General features: G+C 36.2%; 1 protein-coding gene across 5 annotated transcripts in view; it reads right to left on the bottom strand.

Moving 5' to 3' along the window:
- Nox4 (NADPH oxidase 4) overlaps window positions 1-15,130 on the bottom strand; it is a 91,476-nt gene that overhangs the window by 60,217 nt on the left and 16,129 nt on the right. For 4 of the 5 annotated variants that reach the window (XM_057756059.1, XM_057756060.1, XM_057756061.1 and 1 more), the window contains exons 3-5: window positions 3,552-3,662; window positions 1,530-1,614; window positions 674-771 (exon numbers count right to left, since the gene is read on the bottom strand). In XM_057756059.1, coding sequence (XP_057612042.1) covers window positions 674-771; window positions 1,530-1,614; window positions 3,552-3,662 — 294 coding nt within the window. The remainder of the gene's footprint in view (window positions 1-673; window positions 772-1,529; window positions 1,615-3,551; window positions 3,663-15,130) is intronic. The other variant, XM_057756063.1, reaches the window with a different exon arrangement.

The raw sequence follows: 15,130 nt of genomic DNA, 5'->3' as shown, positions 1-15,130 counted from the left end.
AGTTTGGCTTGGTTGCAGCCTTGGTCCTGGGAAGACGATGTGAAAGTACTGAGCAACAGAGACCTAGCCAGGGCTGTGCATGTGCGGCGCATCTACTCTGGCTGACCACACACAATGTCATCTCAAGAACAGAGAGATGAAATGAAGGAACAGCATCCCCTAAGTCAGATAATGCATGCTAGGAAATTCAGCTCAAGGTCATCTATTTCATGGAAACAAAAGAATCATAAAAACACACTAACACCTTAAGTCAAATAACTTCATTATTTAGTATCCACAAATAATCAGCCTGCAGCTGTGCCCTTTTCCCCCTGCACAGTAAGGGAGTTATTAAAGTATTTTTACCTGAGATTGGCACCGTCGTCACTCTCGGCTAACCGAGAGGAATTAGACAAAAGCTGCTGGGAGTCAGAAAGTAGATCTGAGTGGCAACCTTCTGAATACGGCAGGATATAAAAAGTAGACACTGCAAACTCCCATTTTTCAGCAGGAGAAACTATAGAATAGTAATTACCTGCAATTTCTATTGAAAGGGAATAAAACTCAACTTGACAACCGCATTTTAAAAGCACTCAAAGGAGCAGCAAGGTACAAATTTTCTGTAAAAATCACAGACCCTCATTAGTTATCTAATGACAAGCAAAAGGAAAATGGAAGGGCAAGGACCACCCACCTCATTTTGGTATCTTGCTGCATTCAGTTCAGGGAAATCTTCACTATAGTTCACTGAGAAGTTGAGGGCATTCATCAAGTGGGCAGCCACATGCACACCTATGGAACCACACCAGGGATAAGTCAGTGGGGATTTCAATGCATGTTCTTTGTGTAGAAGTCAAAAGTTCTCCATAAACAAACTCCAATAGTTATCTAAGCAACAAAATATCTGGGTGAAACTATTCTAAAACACAAAATAAAAATCACCTGAATGTAGATAACTTACTAAAATTACACGCATTTAAATTCTATTCTTCTACTCAATTGTCAATATAAAAAATGCTGGTCAAATATATCTTGAGCTAGAATCATATTTTTAAACAAAAATCTCACATTCTAATTTTCATTCACATATGGTCATACAATATTACATTTGAGCTTGGAAATGCTTAGTCTCCTTACTTTAACCTTTACAAATGATATTATTTATTATTATAGAAAGTCACTATGACCTTGATTTCAGCCTCTGAACAACCTAATGCAAAATGCCATAAGAAACACCCATGTTTGAAGAAGAAAAAAGACAAGATCTCCTGAGTAAATTGGGAGCATGGGGACCTTGTGAGAGGGTTGAAGGGAAGGGGAGAGACAGAGAGGGGAGCAGAGCTCAATAAAAATCAATAAAAAAAGAAACACCTATGTTCTTACTTCCTTTCACAACTGTCTCCAGACTCACAAAAAGAGTGACTAAAATACCTAATTAGAAAGTCACTAAATAAGCTCATGGTAGGAGAAAACATACAGAAGGAAATCAAATATTCTGCATTGGTAAGATGGACAATTCTGAAAAGAACGATGATTTTCCACTTTCTCACCTGAGAAAATACAGATAGTTATGCCACAGGTTATGTGGAACGTCTTACTTTTATCCAATAATCTTCTTGTTCTCCTGCTTGGAACCTAAATAAAAACAAATTCATATGGTAAGAGTAATACAAACAGTCAAAATATGTATAATTTTTTTCATTACACCATTGCTAATATCATCAAAAATGTGAAAATACAGCACAAGCCTACTAGTCAAAATTGAGGGAATTATGGCATAATGATTCACTGAAGGCATTCAAATGAATGTAAGAAAGTATACTATTGATCTGTAAAAAACTGAAAGACATATTGTTGGATAAAAAGATTAGAACCACACTGTGTTCTTACGTTGCTCAAAGCAAACATCACTGTACTTAAGTCTGTGCTGACATTTGTCTCCAACTCTCATCAGCACAGTTCTGTCAGCAACATAGGTGAAACTGATAACTTGGCATACTTTTTAAATATTTAAATTTGATAGAATACATGACTTCCTTTTTGTTGCAAAGTAAGGTTATTTTTTAGTCAGGCCAATCACATCTATGGTTTTAAATACCCGCTAGATTTGTAGAAACATAATAACCAAGAATCTTTAAATAACTGTGATTCGTACTGGACAACAACTCTTTAAGGCTACTATCTACCGAGAAATCTGGAGGGAACTTCTCAGATTCTGCCACTTATATTCCTTCTCTTCATGCCAAGCCAATGTCCAGCCAGAGGGACCAAATCCTAGCATTTAGGAATATTGGCAACCTGGGGAATGTTATTTTCATAAATGACTGCATTAAGATAAAGACTTTTCAAGTATAACTGCCTGAAAAAAACATCTGAAAAGTTTTGCTAGAGTAAATCAGCATTGTACACTTCACAGATCAATGACAACAGCTCTGAAAACATAATTAATTATCTACCCGTGTATCCCTGATTATTTTGGTGAAGAATCAACACATGCATGCAAACATGTTCATGCTCACACATATGAAAAGGACTAATCAAACCCAAAAAAATTGTAGTTGAGTTCTTCAATAATGACACAGAATTTGTTTATTCCCTCTCTCACTTTGCAACAAGTAAGCATCATAGATGAGAATTGCTACTCAATAAAGGCATCTATTTCAGCCTCTTGCATAGCTCAAAATGAGTCATGTGTTGTTAAGCAATGAAAAATGCACTTATTATCAATCTGTACAATACTCAAAGGCTACAGGACTCAGGTTTGCTCATGTGAACTTTGTTAAGGAAAAATTTAGACCTCAATGATGTCTGATAGAGTGGAAAAGAGCTCAGAACTGGAATTAACTTTTAACTCTGTCATTCACGCATTTTTGATCTTGGTCAAGCCATACTCTCTATACCTCAGGTTCTCAAGCTTAAAACAGACCAGTGATATCTGATTGCAGAGTTGTTGTTAGGAGTCACGAGAGTTCTGAAGTACAAAAAATAGTATCTGCAAACATGATTGATAATACGTCTGCAATTCTCTATCCTGTACTAATTTTGCAGAATAGTTTTCTGACCACTTTTACAATGGCTGTGTCCCTTACCATCACCGAGAAGTAAAATTCTAAAAGGAGTCGATTAAAAAAACCCAGCAAAATTAACATGATCCTTATACTTGATTTTTCCACAGAAATTCATAAACATATTTTTTCATTGATGGAGGAGTTACTTTCATTTAATAAAGAAACTGCCTTGGCCCATTTATAGGCCAGCCCTTAGGTAGGCGGAGTAAACAGAACAGAATGCTGGGAGAAAGAAGCCGAGTCAGGAGTCGCCATGATTCTCCCACTCCAGACAGACGCAGGTTAAGATCTTTCCTGGTAAGCCAGCTCATGGTGCTACACAGAATATTAGAAATGGGTTAGATCAATATGTAAGAGCTAGCCAATAAGAGGCTGGAACTAATGGGCCAGGCAGTGATTAAAAGAATACAGTTTCCGTGTAATTATTTCGGGGCATAAGCTAGCCATGCGGGCGGCTGGGTGCTGGGGATGCAGCCCTGCCGCTCTTATTACAACATTTCATACCTTCTGTGATCCTCGAAGATAAGCCAGGAGAGTCCGGCACATGGGTAAAAGGATAAGGCTGCAGTTGAGGTTCAGGACAGATGCAGAGGCTCTGCTTAGACACAATCCTACCTGAACAAACAAGACAAGGGTCAAAACAGAGTCGAGTATAAATGAAAAGCAACCTTGACATGCTTTCTAAGGACCATGACAAATGCCAAGTCCTTCAAGAGTCCTGAGGGGTTCCTTTCATCTCACTAAAGCTTCCTGAGAGAAAAAGAAAATCTTTCTGCTCCCAATGGCCATAAAACTGACTTTTCTCCTTTCTGCTAATGATATAATCACTTTAACATATTTTTGCATTTGTGGATCAATTTCTTATACTACCCTGGCTTTAAGAAGCCTGTGGTCTCAACATTATGTGTTCTATAACCCCAGGATCAGGCATCACAGGAATCTGAACTCACTGATAAGCTAAGGAGAGTTCTAAAAGGAACCACATTTGTAGTCTGCCCTCTCTCTGGAACTCCCTCCATCTTTACACAGCCTACCAATTCACAGACAATCGTCTCCAAGTCTTCACTCCAGCTGCTCTACTCCTCTCCCAGCTTCACCTTAAATTATGGCTACCGCCCTGGCCTGAAGATGGGAGTTATCCCAGTGAGACAAGGACTCTTGTTACTTTCGTATTGTCCCATCGTGTTTTCGACACTCTTCCAATCACCTCTTTTTAACTCTTATTTTATTTTTAATTGACAAATAAGTACTGTACACATTCATTAGGTATAAGGTGAAATATTTACATGAACACACAACGTAAGATGACCACACTACACTAACAGAGACGTGTCACTTCCTGCTTTGCATCAACACTTACCATTTGTTTGTACTAAGGTCACTAATTCCACTCTATTCTGCACTGTAAAACACATAATACATTACTGACTTACAATTGCCACATTGCTCAACTGGTCATTGGAATTTGTTTCTCCCATCTACTAATAATCTTTAACTAATATCTTCCCTCCAAAGTTCACCACTGCAAGACACAGTAATCATTATTCTACCCTTTGGTTCTGTGAATTCAACTATTAGATTCTACATGTAAGTAGCACCATGATAGTTCTCTTCTCTGTGTGGCTCACTTGACTAAGAACACTCTAAGTTCAATACGTTGTTGCAAATTACCAATTTGAAATAAGACTATATCTAGCAAAACTGTTATTCATTTGTTTAAATATATAGCGTCTTTTGTTGTTTTAGTGTTTTAACTTTTTTAAAAGAAATTCATTTCCATTTGATCACCATTAAAATATTTCTTCATGCTTGAATAAAGGAATTATATAGAATAGATCCTATAGATGTTAGTAAACACACTTACCTATCTTTACTGTTCAATTTGCATTTATTAACTCTAAATCTCCCTCTGAAACTTTAGAATGTAATTGCTAGTAATATCTCTTCTATATGACAGAATGTGTCATTCTGATATTAAGATTTTACCCACCACCACCAACAGCAGCAGCAACAACAGCAACAAAAACAACATGAAATTTATAAAACCAAAACACCATCCTAAAGATTCTGCCTCAAGTACCGGTGCTCTTAACCACTGCACACACCACCTCCTAAGCTTGACGTTAAAGAACAGAAGCAAATAGCAGACAATAAATACTTTGTTGATTGATCACTGAAGATTAGAACTCAGTGGTTTTAGAAAACCACCCTAGATGTCTTTCCTTCTCATAACGCTGTCCATTCCCAAGATGGTCTTTATTCCTGCTCTTAATCATTAGAGAAGCCTGAGGTATGAATTCTGTAGTACTAGAGAAAGCCACAAGGACATATTCATGACAAGGGACTAAAAATGGTATGGTGGAGATGGGATTTCCAACACACTTTTCCTTTGCTCTAGGACGTATGACTGCCTTTGACTTCCTTTGTTTTTTCCTGTTTCTCTTGGTGCCTGCTGATGTCCCTATGAGCACGGCATTTCTTAAATGCTTTAAGATCGCATTGCATTGGTTGCTTTAGAACAGATTGTTACTGTGATCCTCAGATCAGCTCCATAAGTTAGGCTCTGACCCCTCATAGATGACAGTTGTTACAAAAGAAGAGATATTCAGCTAGGAATTCTCAGCTACATGGTTTGGGGTAGTATCTGGATACCTTTTCTACAATTTTCCCAGATAACTCTAACAGTGTAGCCTTGGTTGAAGACCACAATCTTAAACTACTTAGTTAAGCTGTGCTGCTTATGAGGTAAGAAATGAAGGCAACCATTAAATTATAACAAGTAAATGCATAATCCCAAATGTATGGCCAAATTTAACTTCAAAACTCAATTTTCATTAGAAATATAAAAGCAATTATTCCAAATATACATAAAACCAAGAAGTGACAGCAATGTCACCTCTTTAAAGCTGACACAGCATATATCACAGCAACTGGGCCCACTGCTTGATAATCTGATGCACAAAATGAAGCTGGATGAATAAAAGATGTTTTCTTATGTTACAAACCGTTGTAAGAAAGAAAGTACTTCATGCATTTTGCAGATGATTTATAAAGGAATCTGAAGAAGTCAAGTAGTTTGCCCAAAGCCACAGAAATTCAAGGAAGTAAATTCTGTACCCAGACTACACCTTTTGATCTCATATTAAAAACACAGGGAATCAAAAGGCATCAAAAACTATGGGAGGAAAACCGTGAAATGTAATAAGTTAGCTCCAATAGTTCCCATGGGCCACCTCCATTATGTCACAGTTGCCAGTACAACTCACTGGCCAAGTCAAGATCTTGAATTTCATCTCCCATCAAGCCTGGGTGTTTCACTGTATGCTTGGGTTCTGATTTACTACTGTAGTTCTAGCCAGAGCCACCTCCTCTTCAGTCAGGACACTCATAAATGGATGTGTGTCTGTTTAGGCATCAAACCTGAATTTCCCCTGCATTGCCTCGAGTCTCACAAAGCCATTCAGAGAGGGAAACAATATCTTTATATCAACTAATCTCTCCTTAACTCTCTCAACTGGTTTTCAACTCCAGGATTACATCATTGACTTTTTCCTGTCATCACACCCATGTTTCTCAGAAGCAATGACTGGTCTTCACAGAATTTTAACCTCAGGCCTAATATGATGGCAGTACTCTGTAAAAGCAAAATTTAATTGAATCCAGACATAAACCATGCATTGATAGCAATCTTACTATTAGCAATGTTTCCTTGTGTCTTTATTCATAAGGTATGTGTATCTAACAGTAAATTTACATTGAGAAGTTCACGGTATCACAGAAAATAATTTGAATAGTCAATGAAAGTCCCACTATTATCAGAAGATATCATCTCTCTACATGAAATGCAGTAATATTTATACACATATAAAGAAAGAAGAAATATATTTTTAAAAGCTACAAACTTACATAGGTGCACTGCCATAACTCTCTTATTGTAACCCCCAGAAGTCATATGCAAATCCATGCATTAAGACAGCCTTAGATAAATCTGTGAAGTGATTGAATGTGTAAAAATTCTAGTAAATATATCTCACATAAATCAACACAAATGCTTATTTTAATAGGTTTTTTTAAGATTGAAATCTAGTTAAGAAGGACATAATTAAATCCAGTAAGACTGTGAGACAAATCAGAAGAGGGAAGAAGAAATTCTCAGTAGAGAACATTTTAAAAGTTACAGGCCTTCAAATCAAAGTTGTCAGAATTTAAAGACTACTACCAATTCTCTCCAGACATAGAAAAGTTATTTCTACTTTCTGATGTTTGTATTATTCATCTGCAGCATCTTGTAAGGAGAAGAGTCACAAATTATTGTAAAATAGAAGACATTTTCTACACCATAAATGCTATTCTTTCTAACATTTGATGTATTCTGCTTTTGGTGGAGGAAAAAGAAAAAAGAAGATAGAATGGTAAGAAAGAAAACAAAGAGAAAGCAATAAGAAACATGGGAGAAAAAAAATTAAGAATTCTCCGAAATATATTACATTTTTACATTACTCATTTCTTTGTTTAACCCCAATTTTTTCTTAGAAATGAAAGGAGAGGGGCCTGGAGAAATGTCTTGTGGTTAAGAGCTCCTGTTACAGAGGACCCAGAGTCAGTTCCCAGCACTCACATCGGGGTGCACAACCATCCATAGCTCCAGTTCGAGGGGATTCAAAGTCCTCTTCTGCAGGTACTGAGCACACATTTGAAGGACAGGGATACACGAGTTAATCACTCCTGTGAATAAAATAAACTAAATAAAACTAAAACATTGGTTTGAGTGGAGGAGAAAAAGAGGAATTATAAAAGAATGTAACTAGTCCATCCTCTCATCACAGAAAGGCTATTGAGACTATACAAGGCAGAGGACCAGGATTCCTGATGTGAGATAGCCTTCTAAACATGAAAAGGCTATACCCATGAAATCTCACTAATACAGATGTGTAAATAAGGCCTAAATAATAACCACACAAGCGGACATGCCAACAACATAGTTGAGGAAACCTCACAAGGCCCCACCTGTAGGTGAAGAGCTACAGGATATCAATGACTGCAGAAAGAGGAAGAATTAGTCTTCTCCAGGCAAGAGCCTTCAATGGGGTAATCCAGTAGGTACTCCAATCCCAAGTGGCCAGCCCTAACACATGTGCATCCAAAAAGCACTAAATGGACATGGTAGGATGTATATTTATAAAAAGAAAAACAGAAAAGAAATAAAGAAAGAAAAAAGAAAGGAAGAAAGAAAAGAAAAGAAAAAACAATCATTTCAAAAGAAGTAATAAAGTTGAGAGAGAGTAAGGAACACAGAAGTAGTTGGAGGGGGGAGAGGAAGAGTGGAAATTATGTAAAGATATTACCAATGTATTATCAGAAACATTTTTAAAAGATATGAAAATAACAATAAGATTCTGCCAAATAAAAAACAAAATAGGGAAAAGAGAAATGGCTCAGTCGTAAAGAGGACTTGCTCTTTCAGAGGACTCAGACCTAGGGTCGATTTCCAGCATTCAGACATTGGCTCACAACCATCCAACTCCACTTCTAAGAGACCCGGAGCCATCCTGTGGACTTTGTGAGTATGATTGTGGGGATGGCAGGGCATGCATACATGTAGGTAAAGAACATATATAAATATTAAAACAAGTAAATATTTAGAAATTAGTAACAAATTAATTACAAAGATAAAGCATCACAATCTATTACTGTAAAATATAAGCAAGTAATCTGTTGTGACTGGCCATTCATTTAGTATTTCAAAAAGCTAATTGCTTTGCATTAGGCTAGTATAAGTATTTTTGGTATTTAAGTAATAAGCATTTCTTAATTGCAATGCTTTATTTTACATCACCAATAATTGTTTAATTACCTTGGAATAAACTTAACAAAAAAGTGTGAAAATTGCATATGAAAGCAAACAATAAAAAATGCAAAATAAGACGTGGAGGCTGTATGTACACTGTGTTCTTCATGGGAACTAGGTAAATGTAGATGCTAGTATTTTACAAGCTGATTTATGAACTCAATGAAATGTCAATCAAAGCCCCAACAGTGTTTTTTTAATGAAACCTAACTTTAAAATGTGTGCAAAAAAAAAAATACAAAAAACTAACAGAAAAAGAAGAATTTGATCTCCTCCATACAAAGGGATTAATTACAAAGTTAGAGTAATTTTAGAGTATTATCTTTGTGGTTAGATAAATCACCAAAGGAAAAAAACAGAGAGGCAGGTACAGGTATACTGATCTATGGCATCTGATATGAATTGTTGAATGTGATTAATGTAAAGGAAGAGAATGTTTGATGAAAATAGAAATTTGTTATACATATGAGAAAAATGGGAGAACGTATTATTTCAAATCATTATTTTTGGATGGTTAAAGACTTAAATATTGAAAACCAAGTATGAATTTTCAAGAGATGTGTGTATATATACTGCTGTGGTAAGCATATATATATATAAACATTCTGCACAGATGAGCATTTCTCAAAACATTAAAAGCTCAAAATAACGCCTAAAAAATATAATAAGGTAGTATATGAGATCTAAATATTTTGTTTCAATAGAAGTGAAACTAAGAACTCAGCAATTACAGTAATAAGAATCTCTTGCAAGATATAAAGAGGAAAGTACGTGTTTATGATAATGGATACACAAGTGTACAGATGTAAATCATTTGTAATTGTAAATGCACCCATAGATCTACATCCAGAACTTTAGTTAGCATAAAAACATAAATTTGCCTCATGCCTACACTATCACACTGTGCTCGGAACTGAGGATCAACAGTGACTAGATTCTGTGCATTAGAAATAAACAAGAAGCTAGGAATGGTGTTGAATGTCTATAACCCAAACACTTAGGAGGCAGAACTAAGAGAATAGTGAGTCAAGGAAAGTAAGGCAAACATAATAAAGCTTCAAGCCAACCTAGCCCTTATGATGAAATTCTGCTTCAACACCACTCCCAACAACAAAACGTAACAAAATAAAATAAACAGAGGAAATTTTATATAGGAGGAACCTAATTCTTTACCTGCCACATAACAAGAACTTAATAAAGTGCTGATATTCATAATAGGAAAATTATTTCTGGATCACTAACGGATTTCCATCACAGATAATCTCTGTCTCATTCACGCATCTTAATTACAAACTGTATAACATATATTTGGAAACTCAGTACTCTTTTGTATTGATGAGATAGTTTTCAGATGCTTGTGTAAATCATATCCTGGTAACAGTATCACCCCTATTAAATAGTACTACCCACAAGAAAAAAGGATGGGGTCCCACTGCACATTTGTCCAGAAGTATCACCAAATGAACCTCCTTTAAAAATAATAAGAAATGTATATGAAGCAGACGTGTTTCCTGTCTTGAAAGTATCTGTTTCCTAAAAAGTCCCAAATTAACACTTAGCAAAATATTGACACTGATAAGCTAGGGCTGTTGTCAAGGAATGAAATATTGCTCCCAAAAGGTGATGGGATAATAAGTGGTGTTTGTCAAAGAAGCAATAATTTTCCTTGAAAGATAAAAGTAATTAATGTATCCACTAGACTATTCCAAATCAGGAGTTAGACTACCTTAGGGATACTGTTCAGTAAATATACTTGAGTGGACACAAGACAGCATCTTCTCTGAACTGCCTGTTGAAGACGCCTTATACAATTTTCTCACCTCACTCGGGAAAGTCATTGTCATTTCAGAGTTATGGGTTTGGTATTTATCTGAACCTTCAGAGAAATGCTCCATTATTTCTTTTGATCTGGCATCAGCATATGGCAGAAAAAAAAAACTTAAGGAAAAATTTAATCCACAAGATTCTAGATGGCTGCTTTATCTGCAATATTAATATACCATGATAATAATGTCTCTTGAAATATGTAAACTAAGATCTAATTAAACATGAAAGTTCAGAACTTTAAAATTACCAATAAATGTTCTCCACTTCCTTTAGGATTAAATACTTTATAAAAAATATGTATTCTTCCTCATTAATAGTCATTTCATTCTGGAAATGTTTAATTATTGTGTTTACATTAAACTACACAGTAATTCAAATCAAAGTGATTTTAAATGCACCTTTGGGAAGGACAGGGTTTATTTTGGAATTCCTTTCCATTTTCATGATGCAAAATCCAACTGGAAATTTTACCAATGATTCATTTCCTCACATATGTTTCCTGAATATACTTGGTTTAAAAAAAAAAAAAGACACTAAAACCAAAACTTTCCCCTCAGTTCATAAGGTACAAAACTCATGCATTCAGAAACAGTGTCGAGAATGAAGAAAACAGAGAAAAGTCTTTTTAAATTGGCATTATTAGAAAACATTTCACCTCATTACTTATTGAGTAACATTCTACATCAGTATGTTTGCTAAGTCTATTCATTTTTATTTAGTTCCTATTCTGCCATTGGCTCCAATGGCAGATTCTTATCCACATTCTGAAATGAACGCTCCAGAGTTCCCCGTTTCAGGAAGCTGGTGGTCACTAGAGGGCAGTGTTATTTTCCTAGTTCACGTTTGTCCCAATGTCCCAGAGACATAATTAACTGAGAATTTCTGGTGTGCTGTCACGGTAAGATGATAGATACATTTTAATTCTTGTGATAGACTGCTTGATCTGTCCGCCCCCCCACACCATGTTTATTTATTGACGCATTAGTCCTCAAGGTCCTCAAAATTCTTCAGCACATTGGAAAACAACAGCTTAAAGAAATCAAGACCCCCCCCTTCCAGAAAGAATTAGAATTCTATTACCATGCTATAGTTTTTTTATTATATTGTCTTATTTAATTTCATTCAACTGATGTTACATAATATTAAGTTAGATTAGCTTTATAGGCAGTTAAGTTGCTACAGATAAAGAGGAAGTAGCAAATTTAGGCTGCAAAGTCCTATATTTGAAAACTCAGGTACTTGTACCCAGATGTTATGTTGTGTGATTTCATAATTGTGCAGGGTTAGTTTGGCCATCTTTAACAACACACCTTAAAAAAAGCAACTTCAAAAGCATCTGTTTGTTTCCTATTGCTCTTGGGTCCAGGAAATCCAAGAACAAGCTACCAGGGTGTTCAGTGTCTGTGAGGGCCATCTTTCTGTTTTGTAGATGGCTGTTCTCAGGGTGCAATTGAACATCATGACGGAAATCAGTAGATATGAACAGACGCACAGACAGACATGGGACATGAACTAGTCTTTCCTTCTTCTTTAGGGATTCCTTACCTAGTATACACTAGTCTTTGTCACACAGACTCTACCCTTCTGACCTATGTGTCTCATTAACCAAAGGCCTCAACTCTTAAACCCAGCACTGTAGGAGTGAAAGGGTAGAGGTTACATACGTTCAGACTATACACAGCACAGAGTAAGTGCATTTTTGGATGAGAGTGGTCATTAAGGGAACTGCTGTTTAATAACGACTATTGTCAATGAACAGACTAGAAGGAACTAGGACAGAGCGCGGTACCTTGGTTACCGTATATCATTGACAAGAAAAATAAAACTTTGCTAATGACAAGCCACTTATGTCTGAGTTACCTCTAGAAAGGAGTTAGGAATAACCAGGATTTGTCAGGGAATTTATGTTGTTACTAACTTTATTAAAGTATAATTCTTTTTATTGAGTTGGCAGATATTCTAATTAGCTTGACTTAAGTGGTTATTTCACAGTATATACACATAACTAATTGAGTTGTGTATCTTTAATATACAGTCTTTTGAATTATCAATCTTAATTCCTTTTGCTCAGTAAGTAGAAAATAAGTTAATTATAATTTCTTAAAAGTGGATAGAGGAAATGGGAGGGAGAAATGATGTAATTATACTAAAATTTCAGAATAAACAATTATATTTTAAATTCAAATGGTTATATCTAGCTAGCAAACATCACAATATTAAATATCCCTCAATTATATTAATCCTAACTACTATGATAACCCTACTGTTTGTTTCTATAATGATGGCTTATATACATTTCTTTGGGTAACACATACCATTGGATTTTTAAGGTTTCTAATGTTTTAAGGTTTCTAAGGTAAGCATCTTGCATACGAACTTTCTCAATATATCTAACCATTTCGTAAGACAGATTTCTAGTAACTAATTAGAAATGGCACAGCTTTTAAAGATACATTATCACACTCACTGGTGATGGGGTCCACCTGTCAATACATTGCCTTTAGTGAATTGTTCTTGCTTGCTCCTTCCCAAAAGCTTCTGTTCCCCTGGCAATCTGCATACCTGTGAATCTAAAGCTCCTTTCCGTGCTTTTTTTTGGGGGGGGGGGTTTCGAGACAGGGTTTTTCTGTGGTTTTGGAGCCTGTCCTGGAACTAGCTCTTGTAGACCAGGCTGGTCTCGAACTCACAGAGATCCGCCTGCCTCTGCCTCCCAAGTGCTGGGATTAAAGGCGTGCGCCACAACTGCCCGGCTCCGTGCTCTATTTTTATCAACGTGTATTGACTGCGCTAAGCAGAGGGTTTCATGGTGACAATGAGTACACATAAATAACGTTCTTTCACAATGTCCCCTTCACCTTCTTATCTCCCCTCTACCCACACTGATCCGTTTCTTCCTTAGTTCTCCCTATTTTGCAATTCTGTATTTTAAAAAAACATCTAGATTCCCTATATGTGAAAGAAACAACATTTCTCTTTACGGGACTGATTTACTTTGCTTATCCTAAGGATCTCCAGTTCTCAATTTCCTGCAGATGAAATGATTTTATTTTATGGCTAAGTAAGCATCTGTGTATACATACATATTACCATTATCTACTCATCTCTGATGCACCTGAGTCCATGATTGCTTACTGTGATTAATGCTTCTATACATGGATGTGCGGGTATCTTAGCTGTATGCTAACACAAATTCCTTCAGGGATAGAGTGAGGAAAGATACAGCAGCTCTGTGTTTAGGGGTTTTTGCTGTTGTTTTGAGGACACTCTGTGGTGATGTCAATGGAGACGACAATAGTTTTTATTCCCATTAGGGGTGTATAAAAGAAGTCTTTTCCCTGGCTATATTGTCACCATCACTTGTTGTAGAACATACATTTTTATAACTAGAAAACCTAAAGGGCCTCATCTACCATCTAACCTAGGGTCTATCTCTTCTCTGCGAGTTTCCAGCCAAGAGGAAACATCCTGCTTGAATTCCTCCAGAGACAGCAGTCTGTTCCACTGTCAAACTGTTTTATTTTCTTATGTGCAGATGAAATCTGTTTCCTGGTAACTTCCACCCACAGAGCTGCACTGGATAACAATTTCCTGAAATGGATATCTAAAACAGAAGATAAAAGGGTCTGAAAAGGGTATGATTTCCTGGTCCAATATTATTTTTTCATGTTGAAAGTAATTGATGGCGTTTGTAACTCTTGAAATAATTTTAAGAGTTGCTTATCATCTCAGACACTTCCCCAGGCACCTCTGTTAAATAAATTAATCAAAGAGACACAGGAAGATCACTACCATATTCCTTATTCTCTGGGATCCGAAATTATAGGGCACTGTTGTCCTTGAGTTCGTGACACATAAATCTGATTCCCAGGAGTCACTATGAAGCCATGACCCTTCTTTTCTACACTAATAGGGGGGAAAAACAACAAGGAAGAGAGAGTAGGAACAGAATTTGCTCCTACTGCAGCTCACTACATTACATGGAGTGTGAAGCCAACATTCCTATTTCCCTCTTAACTTTACCTAAGCTAAAAGCTTTCCATTCATGTGGTTTGCTTCCTACCCAAAGTTTTGGCATCTTATTAAAAGACTTTTTAAAAAATTAAAAGGAAAAAATTTCTGCGAATTAGCCAATTCCAGGAGAACAACACCAGGTACTTTTTCTGATGAATTAATTATCAAACAAGCATTTTTCTTCCAACTAGGAATTTCTTCACAGTTTGAAGAAATATGACATCTTACAAAGGGCTACACAAATATGTTGCTCAAAGAGCTCTGAAAAGGCCTTGGCAGTGTTAATAGTACGTATAGAACTGGTCCCTTTTCTTAGCTTCCTCTTGTGCGTCAATAATCAGCCATTTCCAGGAAAAATAAAATACGAGAGTTTATAAAGCATATGTGTATTGTGATT

Source organism: Chionomys nivalis, chromosome 23, assembly GCF_950005125.1.
Source record: "Chionomys nivalis chromosome 23, mChiNiv1.1, whole genome shotgun sequence".
In the NCBI taxonomy this organism is placed as follows: domain Eukaryota; kingdom Metazoa; phylum Chordata; class Mammalia; order Rodentia; family Cricetidae; genus Chionomys; species Chionomys nivalis.
This window is presented reverse-complemented; position numbering and strand designations above follow the sequence as displayed.